General features: G+C 54.2%; 1 protein-coding gene across 1 annotated transcript; it reads right to left on the reverse strand.

Moving 5' to 3' along the window:
* Window positions 1-1,565: 1,565 nt before the first annotated feature.
* On the reverse strand, window positions 1,566-13,836 carry Fam167a (family with sequence similarity 167 member A). The gene is made up of 2 exons (XM_027926865.2): window positions 13,465-13,836; window positions 1,566-1,829 (listed from the first exon to the last, which is right to left on the reverse strand). The coding sequence occupies exons 1-2, from the start codon at window positions 13,834-13,836 to the stop codon at window positions 1,566-1,568; spliced, it is 636 nt and encodes a 211-aa protein (XP_027782666.1).
* Between the last annotated feature and the right edge of the window lie 831 nt (window positions 13,837-14,667).

The raw sequence follows: 14,667 nt of genomic DNA on the forward strand, positions 1-14,667 counted from the left end.
CTTTGGTATTTAGGGCCAACAACAAATCCTGGCTATGCTCTTCTACCTTCTTTGGGTCTCCCTGAAGTCACGAGGAAGACACCACATTCTCTTCTTGCTACCTGGGGCCCCTCATTTGCTCTTCCCCATTTCATTCCCCCCAAAATACAGCTCCTACCAGGTGGGCTGTGGGGGTGTGGACGTGGCCTGCAGAATAAGGGACCTGGAACCTGGAGAGTCAGGATACTTCAGGATGGAGACCAGTGGCGTGGACCCGAGGGGCCACCATCCGGGCACTGCTCTGCCTCCCACTCAAATACTCTGGATCAAAAAGTAGGAAGACAGGGTGGGGGCTGGGCTGTGGAGGGAGTGGGCAGTTTATGGGTTTAGCAAAGCATCTTTGGGTTCAAGGTGGCTGACCTCTCTATGCATGTTCACAATGATTTCACACCTTCATAGTCTACAGCCGTTGGACAGCCGGGTGACCCGAGGACAGTCATTCTCCTGCCCCAGCTTCACTCTGCTCCTTTATCCATGAGAGGACTCTGCCAGATGCCATCAAATATATAAAAACTCCTGCCCCTGGGGTCACCCTGTGGCATGTGGTAGTGACCAGGTGACTTCGCCAACCTGCTCCCTGCTTGCCCACCCTCACACTTCCTGTGTGGGAGAAACTAACTCTTAAAGCCAAACCCTAAGCTCTGTGCTCGACCTGCTCAACTGGCTTCCAGTTTGGACGAGAACCAAACAGTTATAAACAAGTTAGCAACACGTTAGTGTAACAGTCTATTCAATTAAAGTGAGCGGTTGAGGTCAGACACTGTCTCAGAGGAGGCCCAGGATGGGCTTCCGGGCTCCCTGGAGACTCTGTTGTGCACCCTCTGGGGAACTCAGTGATGGGTGATCTGTTCCCGACCTGCCTGGCCCAGTCGCCAGCCACCCCTAGGTGCTCTCCAGCTGTTGGTGCATATGGCCAGGGGAGGCAAGGGGGCCCCACCCCAGCCACACAAGTGCACAACTAGCACGCGTCCCAGCCACTCATTCACCTGGCCTCACGGTGCCCAGGCCCAAGACTGACAGCAGCCCGGGTGGTGCCACCAGGGCACTGGCTTCTGCCAGGCCAAGGGTCCTACGTTCCAGCACCACATCCTGCTCTTCTTTCTGGTTTCCTTTCCTGCTGGGTCCCTGTCAAGGCTGCTAAGTCACCAACCAAGGGCGAATTTGAGCCAGGACTTGGAGGGTGGCAACGGTGTGAGATGGGTGCTTCTAACACATCTAATCGCCCCTGGGGAGAGCCTTCTATAAGAGTAGCAAGCTTTGGGGGCTCCCTTGGGGGGGTCCCAGTTCATAGCACCAGCTATCCAGGAGTGGGGGACTGAGGTGGAGCACCGGGGACCCTGCCCACGGAGCTTCTGCACACTCAGGGTGCTGAATAAGAGGGGGCCAGGAGACACTGGGGTCCGCGGCTGGGCCTCCCAAGAGCACCCTCCCTCCACCAGGTCCTAGGGGCATGCCCGGGGGACCCCACTGGGTAACTGCCCAGCCCAGCTCCCTCCCTCTGGGGTCCTCTGCCCCTCTGGGGCTTCTCAGCAGAGAGAGAACCTCCGGGAGTTGATGTTCATCTTGGTGACCCCAATGAGCCTGAGCGGTGTGGAGAGGCTGAAGGAGGAGGCCAGCGGGGAGTCGCAGAAGAGGTCGGACAGCTCGTCCCGCTCCTCCAGCTCGTAGGTGGCATCGTTGAGCATCCTCCTGTGCAGGCGGCAGGTCTGCTCAATCTTGAGCTTGTTGATGTCACCTCGCAGGCGCATGAGCTGCCTGGCCAGCTGCTGGTCCTGCAGCCGCATCTCCGCCTGGAAGGGACGAGGGAGGGGTCAGCAAGAGCGGTGGAGGTGGCGGCTCCTTGGTCCCTCACAAGCACAGACCCCTTACTAGGAGTCCTAATGGATGTCTTGGGCCATTGAATGGTGTATCTAGAAACATCAGCAGCTTCTGGGCTCAGGTGACAAAGGAGGGTGTGTTTGTCCAACCAAGCTTTGTGCTGGGCAAGTTACTATCTAAATCCTTCTCTTCTGAAAGAGGTGCATGTAGTCCTGGCTTAAAGATACTTCCAGCTGAGTGCCGTGGCACATGCCTGTAATCTCAGGGGCTCAGGAGGCTGAGGCAGGAGGAGCACAAGTTCAAAGCCAGACTTAGCAACTTAGGGAGGCCCTAAGCAACTTAGCCAGACCCTGTTTCCAAAAAAAAAAAAAAAAAAAAAAAAAAAAGGCTGGGGATGTAGCTCAGTGGTTAAGAGCCCCTGGGTTCAATCCCTGGTTCCAAACCAAAACAGACCAAAAACCCTTCCAGTTCATTCCCACTGTTTAGCGATATATTCAGATGCAGCAAGAGGATGAAGAAAAGATGAGAATGACAAACCCCGAGTTCAGGAACGTGGCTCCTCTGGGTGGGAAAGAGGAATGTAATGGGGGGGACACTTTTAAGGGCTCTAGGTCATATGCTGGGGGGCTGGCAGCTGCTATATTATCCTTTAAATGTCCTTGAATGCTGAAATATTTAATAAAGTTTCAAAAGAAACGAGGTGACTATCTCTTACTGTGAACCAGGCATGGTTCCCGGCTCTTTGGGTGTATTCACACACATCAGGGCTCCTCACTGCAGCCCATGGAGTAAAACTCCATCGTGGGTAGGGAAGTAGAGGTATCGAGAAGAAACCCTGTCAGGTCGCAGAGTCCCCCATTAGCGGAGCTGGTCAGTGACTCAGTCAGACTCCATCAGACTCCATGACCTCAAGGACTGACCGCTAAGTTCCGCCTCCGAGGGACAGCCGGAGCGCGGGACGTGGAGCTGTCTGAGTGATCTGTGACCCTGTGGGAGGCTACAGTGACCTGAGTGCCTCTGTGTTTCCTGATGAGGAAGGGACATGATGATAACTCCACACGTGACCCCAGCTGACAGATTCCAGAATCCATCTCCATGTGGAAATTGTGGGACCCCATGGTCCCAGAGGTACCAGCAGGGCAGCGTGAGCCTGAATTTTATGAGCCAGGGTGTTCAAGCTGAGGGGCTCAATGTGTCACTCAGCTTCACAATCGTGACATGGCAGAGCAAGAGTGGGGCAGGATATTGCCAGGCTTAGAGGAGTATTTTCCATTTAGTGTCACCAAGACAGGCCACAGGCTGCCCCTACTTGAATTGAGGTCTGATTCCTTCTCACAATTCACTCTGCCTACACTTGCCAGTGGTTATTGTTTTAGCATTTTGGGGTCCTGTGTGGCCCACCTGGTGCTTGAAGCCAAATGAGACTCCAGAGGGACCCTTCCTAATTTGTGGTTACGCAAATTAAAGCAAATGTCCTCACCTTCCTCTTCAAGAGTTGGGAATACGAGGCGCTACTGGGTAGAAAAATGCGTGACCTCACGAGGACTCATTTTCAATGTACCTTACAGATCTCGTTTCCTGATTTCATGGGTGAGAAGCATCAAGAGAGAAAGCCTGGACTTCACCTGAGGGTCAGCAAGAATTGGGATGGGTGTTCATAGTCCCAATCCTCGGGCATCGCAACTCAAATTCTTTGCCAGTCAGGAATCCTAATGATTTAGAGTAGCACCAGATTGAGGGTGATGGGCTGCCACAAGTGGCTGGTCATCTACTCATTTTCTGTGAAGCCCCTAATCTGCCGGGGACTGGGCGGCGCGATGCCTGCGCCCTCTCTGACGGAGACAGAGGTCGGACCTGTCTGAAGACACACTGTCCACACCTCTGCCTTCACGCCATCCTCTGGAGCCTGGCTTGTCCTGCTTCTCTTAGGAGTATTTTGGAATCTGAAGATAGATATCCTTTGAAAGTGAGGAACCCTGTGGTTTAGATCCGCATTTTAGCCTCAGGAATTGGAACTTTGTTCTGAAATATCCTTTAACACTGGAGAATTTCAGGTTGGCCAAGTGTCTGAGAGGAGCTGTGAGACACCGCCTGCAGGGGGCAGCAGAGAGGGGGAAAGGTTATGTTTCAGCAGCCTGGGAACATGGCACTCAGGTCCCCGGGGCTGGCCACAGGCAGTGCAGTGGCCCCTCCAGGGCTCCTGTCCCCCTGGGGCAGCAGATGCAGGGCTTCATGGCTTGGGTGAGAGTGTGTAGGTGAAGCCCCTCTCCTGCTGGCTCAGTGGCTTTGGGCAAAGCCACTAATGCTCCCTGAACCTCTGTCCTTTGCCTCTCAAAGGAGGCATGTAAGAGACAAACTCAACACTCCATGAATATGAGCCTCGGTGGCCACAGGAGGCGGGCGCTCGCCAGCTCTCTAGTGCCCCAACGCAGGTCCGGACTCAGGACCAGGCCAGGGCATCCCAGGCTTAATCTCTCCTTTAACAGACTGACCGCTGGTCCTGGCCCCTGAGGGTGACGCACCTCTCAGTGTGTGTGTCCTTGTGGGACACTGACTTCCCTCCCCTCTCCCAGGTGGCCTGCTGTCCTCTGGGGATGAGGCACTTGCTGGACTCTGAGAGGTACACTGACCTCTCCGGCAAGCCTGACCTTGGCACTTGGTGAAAGGAGGTGAGATGTCACTGGTCAGGGGCTCTCAGCACTTGGTAGGGAGATGGTGGGTACCCCAGGTGTGGAGGAAAGGAAGGTGGCCCTCGGCAGGGCTGGAATGTGATCTAGGCTCGATGGTCACCCACAGACATCGGTTTCCACCAGGCACACAGGAGCCCTCCTAGGACAGCCGGCTGGCTGTTTCTGCAGGTGGAAGGTGAACCCGCCCAGGGCGGAATTCAGTCACAAACAGTGTCATTAAAGGGCTCTGTCAGAGGAGAGGAGCATCCTCACTCCCAAGCAGGCGAGGTGAGGTGAGGAGGTGAGAGGGGAAGGTGGAGAGGAAATTCAGAGAGCAGAAAATGCCCCAGGAATGTGTCCCTCGTGGGTGTGGGTGGGTGGGCTCTTTGCACCTACTGTCTCCTGCGGGGGGGGAGAGGAAGAGCTGCCTTGGGGCAGGCAGGGATAAAACCAAGGCTGCAGAAGACCCGGGAAATGGCAGGCAGACCCTCAAAACAATCAGACAGAATTATCGTAGGACCCGCAGCTTCACCTTGGGGTACAGACGTAAGACATCCGCAGGTGGGGACTCCAGGAGGAGTGTGCACCCCACGTTCACAGCACCCCAGGTTCATAGCAGCATTAGTCACAACTGCCCTAAGGTGGAAGCAACCACCTTGCTGGAGAGATAAGCAAGTGTGGTCCCTCCATGCACTGGACGCATTCAGCCTTAACAGGGAGGGAGTTCTGCTGCCTGCCACAGGGGTGAACTTGAAGACACTGTGCTAAGTGACGTAGGCCAGTCACTCAGCACATAATGCTGTGATGATCCCGTTTATACAGAGTAGCTAGAGTGACCAAACCCATGGAGCCAGGGAGCAGAGAGGGGCTGCGGGCCTTGGGAGGGGTCTGGGAGCTGGAGTTTGGTGCAAGCTGCGTTGCTTGGAAAGTTCTGGCTGGCACCAACTGGTGATCGAGAACCCCAAGGTGAAGGGTGTTTGCACCTATACTGGCCCAGCCTAAGAGCTATAATTAGCCTCTAATTGATGCTGAAAAGAGCCTGGGAACAAGACCCAGGCCATTTCTCAGTGTGTGAAGGGTCTGAGCACTCCTTTCCTTCCCGACTGGGTAATGAGACTTCATTCCTGAACTTTGCAAACGGTTTTTGCAACCCGTCTCAGGATTTGTTCCGCTCTGCGTCAAGGCCTGCCCTATTGTGACAATCGGCATCAAGTAGGGTTTCCACCTAGAGGCCCCGGTGACAGTGTTACTTGCTCTTGGTTTGGTCTCTGGATTAATGCTAGGAGGAGGAAGGCAGGCGGTGTGGTTAAAATGAGACTTGAATTTCTGGGAGAAATGTAAAAGAAAAAAAAATTCAAAGTTTCCTAGAAACCAAATCAGGTCTGTGAGTTCATTTCTGGGGGACATGAAGGACCTCAGAGGTCCTCTGCATGTTTCACGGAGTAGAGCTGCCTCTTCCACTGGGTGATGTGTCTGCAGCTTTGGCCCAGGCTGTGGGCAGGAGGTTAACACGCCTGTTCCCATCCCCTGCGCTGGCTCTGTGGGACAGAAAAGAGCCAGCCAGGCAGCTCCTCTGTCTGCGCCAGGCCTCTTGGTCTCTCCCCGCTGAGGGGGTCCTGTGCTGGGACCAAAGGGTGGGGCAGAAAGCAGGAGACCCTTCAGGACGGCAGAGAACACTCTGGAATGAAATTCTACCTTTAGATAGTCTTTGATTTTTCACACTTGGAACATTCTAGATCGAAATGCTACATTGAGGGTGCAAGGTGGGATAATGCATTCTGAAGAGCCCCTAGGTCTGCTGCCTCCAGGCCCAGTACAGCCCTCTGGGGAGTGGGAGTGAGACCCTCTGCAAAAGGGGAAAGTCACTCCCTCCTAACTCATCAGGTTGTACCTTGGATGTGGAGGGATGTGTGCCTGGAAGCTACACCAGAGAGGGACAGCAGGAGAGGGGGTGCTGCTGTGGGCCAGGGGAGGACCTGAACAGACACTTCCCAAAAGAAGACATACAAATGCACAATGTGTATGCAAAAAATGCTCACCACCACCACTATCAGAGAGGTGCCAATCAAAACCTCAATGAGCTAGCCTCTCACCCCAGTTAGAATGGCTATGAGAAAGACAAATAATAATTGCTGGTGAGGGGGCAGAGATTGGAGAACTCATACACTCTGTGGAGCTATAAATTAGTATATCCATTATAGAAAGCAGATGGAAGTTCTTCCAAAAACTGGAAATAGAACTACCACTTATGTTTAGGAATCCCACTCCTGGGCATATATTCAAAGAAAAGAAATCATATCAAAGAGATACCTATACTCCCATATTTACTGCAGCACTACTTACAATAGCCAAGGTATGGAATCAATTGCAATGTCCAACAACAGATGAATGGATAAAAAATGTGGTATATCTACACAGTGGAATATTATTCAATGATAAAAAAGATGAAATCCTGTCATCTGTGGTAACATGGTTGGAATTACGGGGCTTTAAGGAAATAATCCAGAAAGACAAACCCCACATGTTCTCCCTCATTTGTGGAGGCTAAAAAAATTGATTTCCTAAAAGTAAAGAGAATGGAGGTCACTAAAGCCTGGGAAGATGGCGGGGGATAGAGGGAGACAGTTCAATGGGGAGGGGGGATTAGTTCTAGAGTCCTGTAACACAGAAGTGACAAAAGTATTCCACAATTTATTACACATTTCAAGACAACTAGGAGAGTTTGTGCTCAGAACACAAAGACTTGCTAATATTCAAGGAGGTGGAGATGCTAATTCCTTTGATTTGATCATTATGTACTGTATACATGTATTATACTACTGCACCCCATAAAATAACATTTGTCAAAAGAAATTGTCCAGCTAAGAATAATACCTCAGGCTGAACAGCCCCTTCTGAGCCCAGGAACCACAGAACTAGACTTTGTATTAGAATAATAAGTTTCCCCTTTTCAGAGAGAGATGAGTTCTTGGAAAGAGGGCAAACTCAAGTAGTCTTTGGAGAATAATACTCCAAACCCGGGTTGGGGTTGTAGCACACGTGAGGCACTGGGTTTGATCCCAAGCACCACATAATAAATAAATAAAATAAAGGTATTGTGTCCATCTATAACTAGAAAAATTAAAAAAAAATACCCCAAACCCCAGGAGTTGGGAGAATGTACCGAGTGAGCAGAAAGTGCGTTCATGCTCATTTGCCAGGGCAGCAACTTGTTCTGTAGTTTGGGCTCTGAGCTTGGGCAGGTCTGAGTTCAAATCCCTGTTCTGCTGGGCACATTTCTCAGCCTCTGTTCTCCCATCTAAAATGGGGAGAGTAATAGGCCACCAGCAGCCACCAGGGAAGATCGCTGTATTAAATTATGTGACACTGTAACCCTCCACCACTCAGCACCTGCAGTCTCAGGGTCCCCGGGTGGTCACTGCCCTTGGGCAGCTCATCCTCATTGTCCCTTCCCTGCTAGGTAGAGTTTACAAGGACAAAGCCCAGGAGGATCAGGTAAATCACTTTCCTAAAGCCACACATTTGATGCATTCTCCCACTCCACCCTCAAGCAGTTACTGGGCCAGCTGCAGGGGCGTCACTTGTGGGTACTCACCCCAACACCACCCAGAGTGTAGCCTGAACTTCCCGGCAGGGAGGGCCAGCGGGATGTGTCCTTAACAAATGCCCTGGTGCAGGTCCTAAGGCTGTTTCCTCCTGGGGGTGGGGGGACTCCATGAAGGCAGGACCCTGTCCCCTCACCTGGGCCCACCTCTCCCCAGCACCAAAGCCCAGGCACGCACTGGCTGCTGACTGAGCCAGGAACAAGGGATTGGAGGAAGGGCCCCACCTGCCTCCCGAGGCCCAGGATTGCCTGGGGCTGCTCCACAGTGAGCTCTCCTTGCTTCCCAGGATGAGGAAGGGGTGCGGGCAGGGCCTTGTGATGGGGGTCCCTGTCACCCCAGTGGCCAGCAGTGCCCAGTTTGTCAGCTCTCAGGCCCGGAGGGCACTTCTGGGGATTGAGGGCCTGGGTTTCCTGTGCTGCTTTCCCTGGGGCCTACAGGTGAGGGCTGTGGACCAACTGCACTGGTAGGACACAAAGGAGCCGGTGCTTTTCTTTCTTCAGTCTTTTATTTTTAAAGTCTTTCACCCCTGGATTGCACATACCATATTCCTATTTAGAATTTTCAGGAGCTACAAAAAGCAGAAAGAATGACACCACCACCCAGAAGGAGAGTCCCCGAGGACGCCACATGCTTCCTTTGCCGGTGCCCTTGTTTGTGAATTCTGTAATAACTCCCAGGAAGCCACATCTGCCCAGATGAGCAGGGGTCTCCCTTCTGTGGTGGCTGTCCAAGAGCCCTAGGTGTCACTGAGAAGACACAGTCTTGGCAGAGGGAGCCTGGACTCCCCCTGTGGATCCTGGTCCCCTGTGGGCTGGCTCTGTGTTGCTCTTGTCCTCAAGGAGAAACAGGCTGGGCCCCCCTAAGGGTTGTCATGAGTCATTGACCTTTTACAAGTATCCTGTTCTGAAATCAGGAGGGACATGCAGGCTTTTGCCAGCTCAGGCCCGTTGACTTGAATGGCTGAAGCACCCGGAGAGGCCTGGTCTGGGTGCAGAGCCAGGTGGCCTGGGGCTCCATCTGCTTAGCCCCCAAACCACTGAAACTCTCTGTCCCTCAGACCTACAATCTTTCTGCGCCCCCCCTCTTCTCCTCTGTAAAGTGGGGACAGCACACACACCTAAGGCTTCCTAGGGGACACTGGAAGGTTCACTGGAACCACAGAGTGACATGGCTGGCACCACATTCCTCGCCTCCGTACCATCATGGCGAGTGAGACCTGTCATTTGGCTGGGCCGGGCAGCAGACAATTCTGGCTTCAGGGGGCTGGCCCTGGACACAGCAGGGCTGTGCTTGCCAAGCAGGCAGCACGGGCAAGAGAGGATGTGCTGGGAGAGGACTCCTGGGCACCCCAGCTGTGACCGCAGGGCGCCGGCTGGGCCAGGTCTCAGGCCTCCTGCCGCGCAGACCTGCCGTGACTAACACCGCCAGACTTCTTTTCCTTTTTTCTAACAACTATAAACACCTTCTCAGGAGCTCCGTCTGCGGGGATCAAACACCTGCGTGAAACTGAGAGAAATGTCTGTCTACACCCAAGGATTCTCGCCTGGAAGACGGCCCAGGAGGAAGCTGGGATGTCTCGTTCACATTTTGGCACCCGCAGAGCCGGGGGAATGCTTTATTGCCCTGTGCTTTATCTCCAGGTTGGCAAGGGGAACTTCTGAGCACAACTACAGAGACAAGACGGAGAGGAGGGTCCCTCTTCCTCAGGCTGGATGTTGACCACTCAAGGCCAGGCCCTAGAGCTGGCTGCTGACCCCAGCCCAGTTAGGGGCCTTGGTGAGATGTCCTGAATTCCACGCTCAGCTTGGGGGTAGAGGCTCCAGGGTCAGGCACTGTCCCGCCCCACCCCAGGCCACTCAGTCGAAGATAGGAAGCTGGAGGCTGGGACCCTCTGGCACCCAGAGCAGCCAGGAACCAGTAGTGGTGCACAGTGGCCACTTACTGGACCCCGAGTGGCTGTCCTGGGAATGGTGAGGTTGGACCTCAGCCTGGAGGAGTCCTTGCTGCCCCACCTGCCACAACCAGGTGGTCACATGGTCTCTAAATACACTCTGAGCCAAAGTCAGGCCTTAGCTGGAGAAATCACCCTAACAGACTCTGAGGGGTCCACCTTCCTCGAAGCCCCCGTGCAGAAGTGGAAGGGAAGTGGACTCTGCCTGCAGGTCCCCAGGGTGTCCTAGCAGTGAAAGCCTGGAGGGAGATCAGGAGGGAAGCCTGGGGGAGCCACGGGCCCTTCCAAGCCTTGGAAGCCCATCCGGCTCAGGCAGTCCCTCTCAGCTGGCCTTGCAGGAGCAGGGGCAGGCAGATGTTGCTCCCAGACCCAGCGCTGCCTGCTCCCGATGGTGCTAGTTGACAATAGCCTCCCTGGACTGCCAGATGGTCAGGGGACAGTTTAGGGGCCTGCCCTCACCGGACCCCAAACTTTCATTAAGTTGGGGGTGTTTGGCATCATACAGGAAAAACCCCTCACGACTGACTCACAGCGCTTCAATCCCTGGAATAAAGTCAAATTCACATTCAGGCGAATGGGAGGCCTGAATAGGGTAGGAAAAACTTGATTCCGGGCTTACATTCAGTACAGTACAGTAGAGGTTCTGCAAGCCTCTTTGGATGTGTTAAAAATAGGTCGATTTTTAAAGGCACCTTCAGTGATGATCAGAGGATGAATCAGAAAACCAAGGCATGGAGCTTTGTTTTGGTTGAGGCTTAAAGACAGGAGGATGTGTTCGAATGAGAACTGTCCACCTCAGTCAAAGGGTTTTACAAGTTGCCTTTGTTGCCGAATTCTGAGGCAGGCAGAATTCTGGGTCAGAATCGCCTGCCTCTGGTCTGCATCGGGGCTGCTGCTGGCCAGCACTCCTGGACCACTTGCTTTGTGATGCTGTGAGTTCGCTCACTGAGGCCTCTTCACTGGTTGAGTGCTAAGCCACATGGGGCAGATATAGCAGGGACAGGACTTGAAGCTCAAGCTTGGGGACCTCTAGGTTTGCCCCATGTGGAGCCTCAGAGGTTCCCGGGCACCAGGCTAAGCCTCCCTTCATTCCTTGATACTCAAAATGTGGCCCATGGAGCAGCCATATAGGTTACCTTAGAGATGTCAGTTCTGAATCAGGGGGAAACAGAATCTTCATTCTACAAAGAGACCCAGGGAGAATTTGAAGGTCGCTGCTCTCTGGACATACCCAGCGAGTCCTCTGCTATTGAGCTGTATCACCTGCTGCATCCCCTGCCTCTCCCATAGCGTTCTCCTCCCAGTGGTGATTGCTGAGTCTGACTCTGGCTCTGACACTTACCAGTCCTATCATCTTACATGGCTACCTGTTAAAAGCCTCAGTTACTCAGCCCCTGGGGACCAAATTAATCCTGGCAAGGAGTGCTCTGCTGTCCACCCAAGGGTCCCTATATCCTCGTTCCCGTCAGGTGCTCTTGGCCAGCATCTCTGGGTGGGGCACCTCCTGCCACTTTGCTTACAGAGTTCTAGCAAGAGAAAAGAGCATGCCCAGTGGGTCTCAGCCCCGGCTGCACAATGGGAGCAGGTGAGAGCTTTGAAAGCTATGGATGCTGGGCACCATGCCCTGGAACTTCATTTGGTTGGTCTGGGGTCTGACTGAGGCTTTGGGAGCCTCCAAAGGTCCCCAGGTGGTTATAAACACAGTCAGGGTTGCAAGACATCTCTCTGTCTGAAGATGACAGCACAAGCTCTAGGAAAGTCCCCACTGGTTTACACACAGAGCAGTCCTTCTCTACCCCCTGCTCCAGAGGGGGCCCGTGAGGAATGTGAGCGTATTTAGAGAGTAACCGCCTCTGCTTTCAGAAGCAATGAACCTCAAAAGAACCTGAAACCGACAATTGCATCCTTGATTAATGAGAATATTTTTTGTTCTTCTTTATGAAAACAGATCAAAGCAGCTTAGCCTCAGGAATTCAAAGAGCACTTTCAGGGTCTGTCCTGGGGCACAGCATGTCCACCTCTCACCTCTTATATCCCCACAGGCACCCTGGGGCCACAGAGCAAGAATCCACAGGTGCCTTATCTTCCACGAAAGCCAAGAGCCACGCACACTCCAGTTACCGGTTAATCACATGTAACAGAACCCTGGGTCCTGAGCAGCATTCTCAGCATCAAGGACCGAGACCAAAACAGTCCCTGATCCATCCAATACCTGAGTCCCAGAGCCCCTTCCCATCCCAAACCCCAGTTCATGTATTTTAGTCCATAATGCATTTCAGGCCCAACAGGATTCTGGTTTTAGGATTCTGCAAAGCAAACCGAGTGGGCCTCTGCAGGCCTTGTTGCCCTGGGAATTACTACTGGCTCTGGATAGTGGCTGGACCTAGACTCCTGGCTCCCTGGGTCCAGATGGCCAGACCTGGCAGGTGCTACCTGGGCCTCAGTGACAGGAGGACAGGGGTTGAGGGCTTGGGGAGGCTTAGACTCATGCCTGCCTTGTTGAGAAGCCACTGTGCTGGGACCGGTGATTCTTCCCTGGGGGGAGGCAGCACCCAGCTCTGCACCCTCACCCGGTTTCTCAGGCTGAGATTCACTGCACACGGTGAGATTCCCACTGGAAATCTGTTTTGCCCAGGGGCAGGAAAAGGGCTAAGCAAAGGGCCCTTTGCTTGCACTCAATCCATCCGGAAACCGTCCCTGCCTCAACCTCTGGGCAAGCTCCTATTCAGCCTCCTCACTAAAGCCTCTACCCCACGCATGATCAGGCGCACATCCCCTGGCAGCTCCTGCACACCACACATCATTAATACAGCACTTTCCACGCTGGGCCTCAGTACTCATAGCAGTTCCTTGCACAGGACAACCCCCAGACCCAGGGCCCCTCCTGCAGTCAGCCCACCCCAGGTAGCCTGCCATGCAACCCAACAGTAGCACTCGGGGAGGGAGAGCAACCACTGTCTTGGTAAGTGAGTGGTCATAGGAGGTGTGGGCAGCAGGGACAGATGGCAGGGGAGGGGGCTTCAGAGGGCAGGTAAGCTCCAGGCACCCACTTAGCAGTCCAGGCATGACAGCGAGGCTCTGCCAGTCGGGGGAAGGGTACAGACACCCTAACATGGGCTCAGATTCTCATGGACACAGCTTGATTCCTCCACAATGTCCAGAATTAATGGCTGATTGACACAGCCCCATGCAACCAGAGAAATAAGATCTGCCTTTGTCAAATAGGAAGATTACAGATGTGCAAGTGGCAGGTCTATTAAGATGGGAGGTCCAACACATGATGGGGGAGAGGAGATAGAAACAGAGAGAAACAGAGGGACACGTAGAGACAAAGAATGACATCCTCTCTTTTCTGGGGACTTCTGTGGGGGCAGCCACTCACCAGTTCCTTCCTGAGCCAGGTTATAGCCTCATCGATACTCTGGAAGCCTTCCAGCTTGCCAGGGGACCTGTCGCCCTGGCTGGTGCTCCCGGCAGGCGGGGGGTGCTCTCTGGGCTCCCTCGGGGGCAGCAGGGGCTCCCCACCCCCACGCTCTCCTTGCTCCAAGCTCTCCTCGGTGGCCATCTTTTGGAAGGGCCACGTCTGCTCCTCCAGCCTGGCCTGCCATTCCAGGTAGGAGGGCCTGCGGGTCTCCAGCCTCAGCTTCTCGGTGAGGGCCTTCAGGCTCCGGAGGTGGTCATCAGGAGGCGCGGCGGCCCCTGCCAGCCCCTCTTCTTCACCCACTTCCTCCACTTGGATCTCGGGCACAGACATTCTACAGTCTGCCCTGGCAGCCAGACCTGGCAGCTGGTGAGGGGCTGTGTGGGAGGCTTGCTGGGCGATGAGGCTGGGTCCTGCTCTGGAAGGGCCTCATCCAGCTGGGGCTGTGCCTCCAGAAGGCATTGCAGAGGCTGGGCGGCACCTGGAGCCGAGGGACCGTGGGGTGAGCCCCAGGGAGGGCCTTTCAGAGCAGCTGCGGGGGTTCGAGGTCTATGATTCGTCCCAGAAGCCTGTGGGTGCCATGCTTCGTAGAAGGCAGGAACAGACAAGCACTGGCAGGATTCTTTAGGGGCAGCCTTTGCCAAGGAGATCTATCTGTCCCGAAGGTGTGCGCAGAGCAGATGGGCCAGAAGCTCGCCCTCCCCAGGAAAGGCAGGTGGTGCGGGCCCTGCAGGAAGAATGAGAACATTGTCAGTCTGACCCCTCCCCAGCTGCTAGGTGGAGGCATGTCCACACTCCAGGAGGGGAAAGAGGCTCAGAGAGGTCCAGTGACAGGGCTTCTACTTGCTGGTCCAGGACTAGAGGTGAGACGACCACTTTAAGTTGATGCAGAGAAGCTGAACAAATTGGGCAGCACTACAATCCCTCCTGTGTTATCTCACTTAATGCTCACAGCAAGTCTGTGGAGATTAGTTTCTGTCCCCATTTGACATGGGAGGACCCCAAATCCCTAAGAGGCTAAACGACGCACTGAGACAGAACTCCCGCAGGGAGACAAGACCAGTCACTTGAATCTGAGGGCACAGGTCTCCCCTCTCAGTGACAGCTGCCTGAGGGTCCCCAGAGCCAGCTGCCAGGCCAGTGGAGCCCCACACAGACTCAGGT

Source organism: Marmota flaviventris, chromosome 3 (assembly GCF_047511675.1).
Source record: "Marmota flaviventris isolate mMarFla1 chromosome 3, mMarFla1.hap1, whole genome shotgun sequence".
NCBI classification, from domain to species: Eukaryota; Metazoa; Chordata; class Mammalia; order Rodentia; family Sciuridae; genus Marmota; species Marmota flaviventris.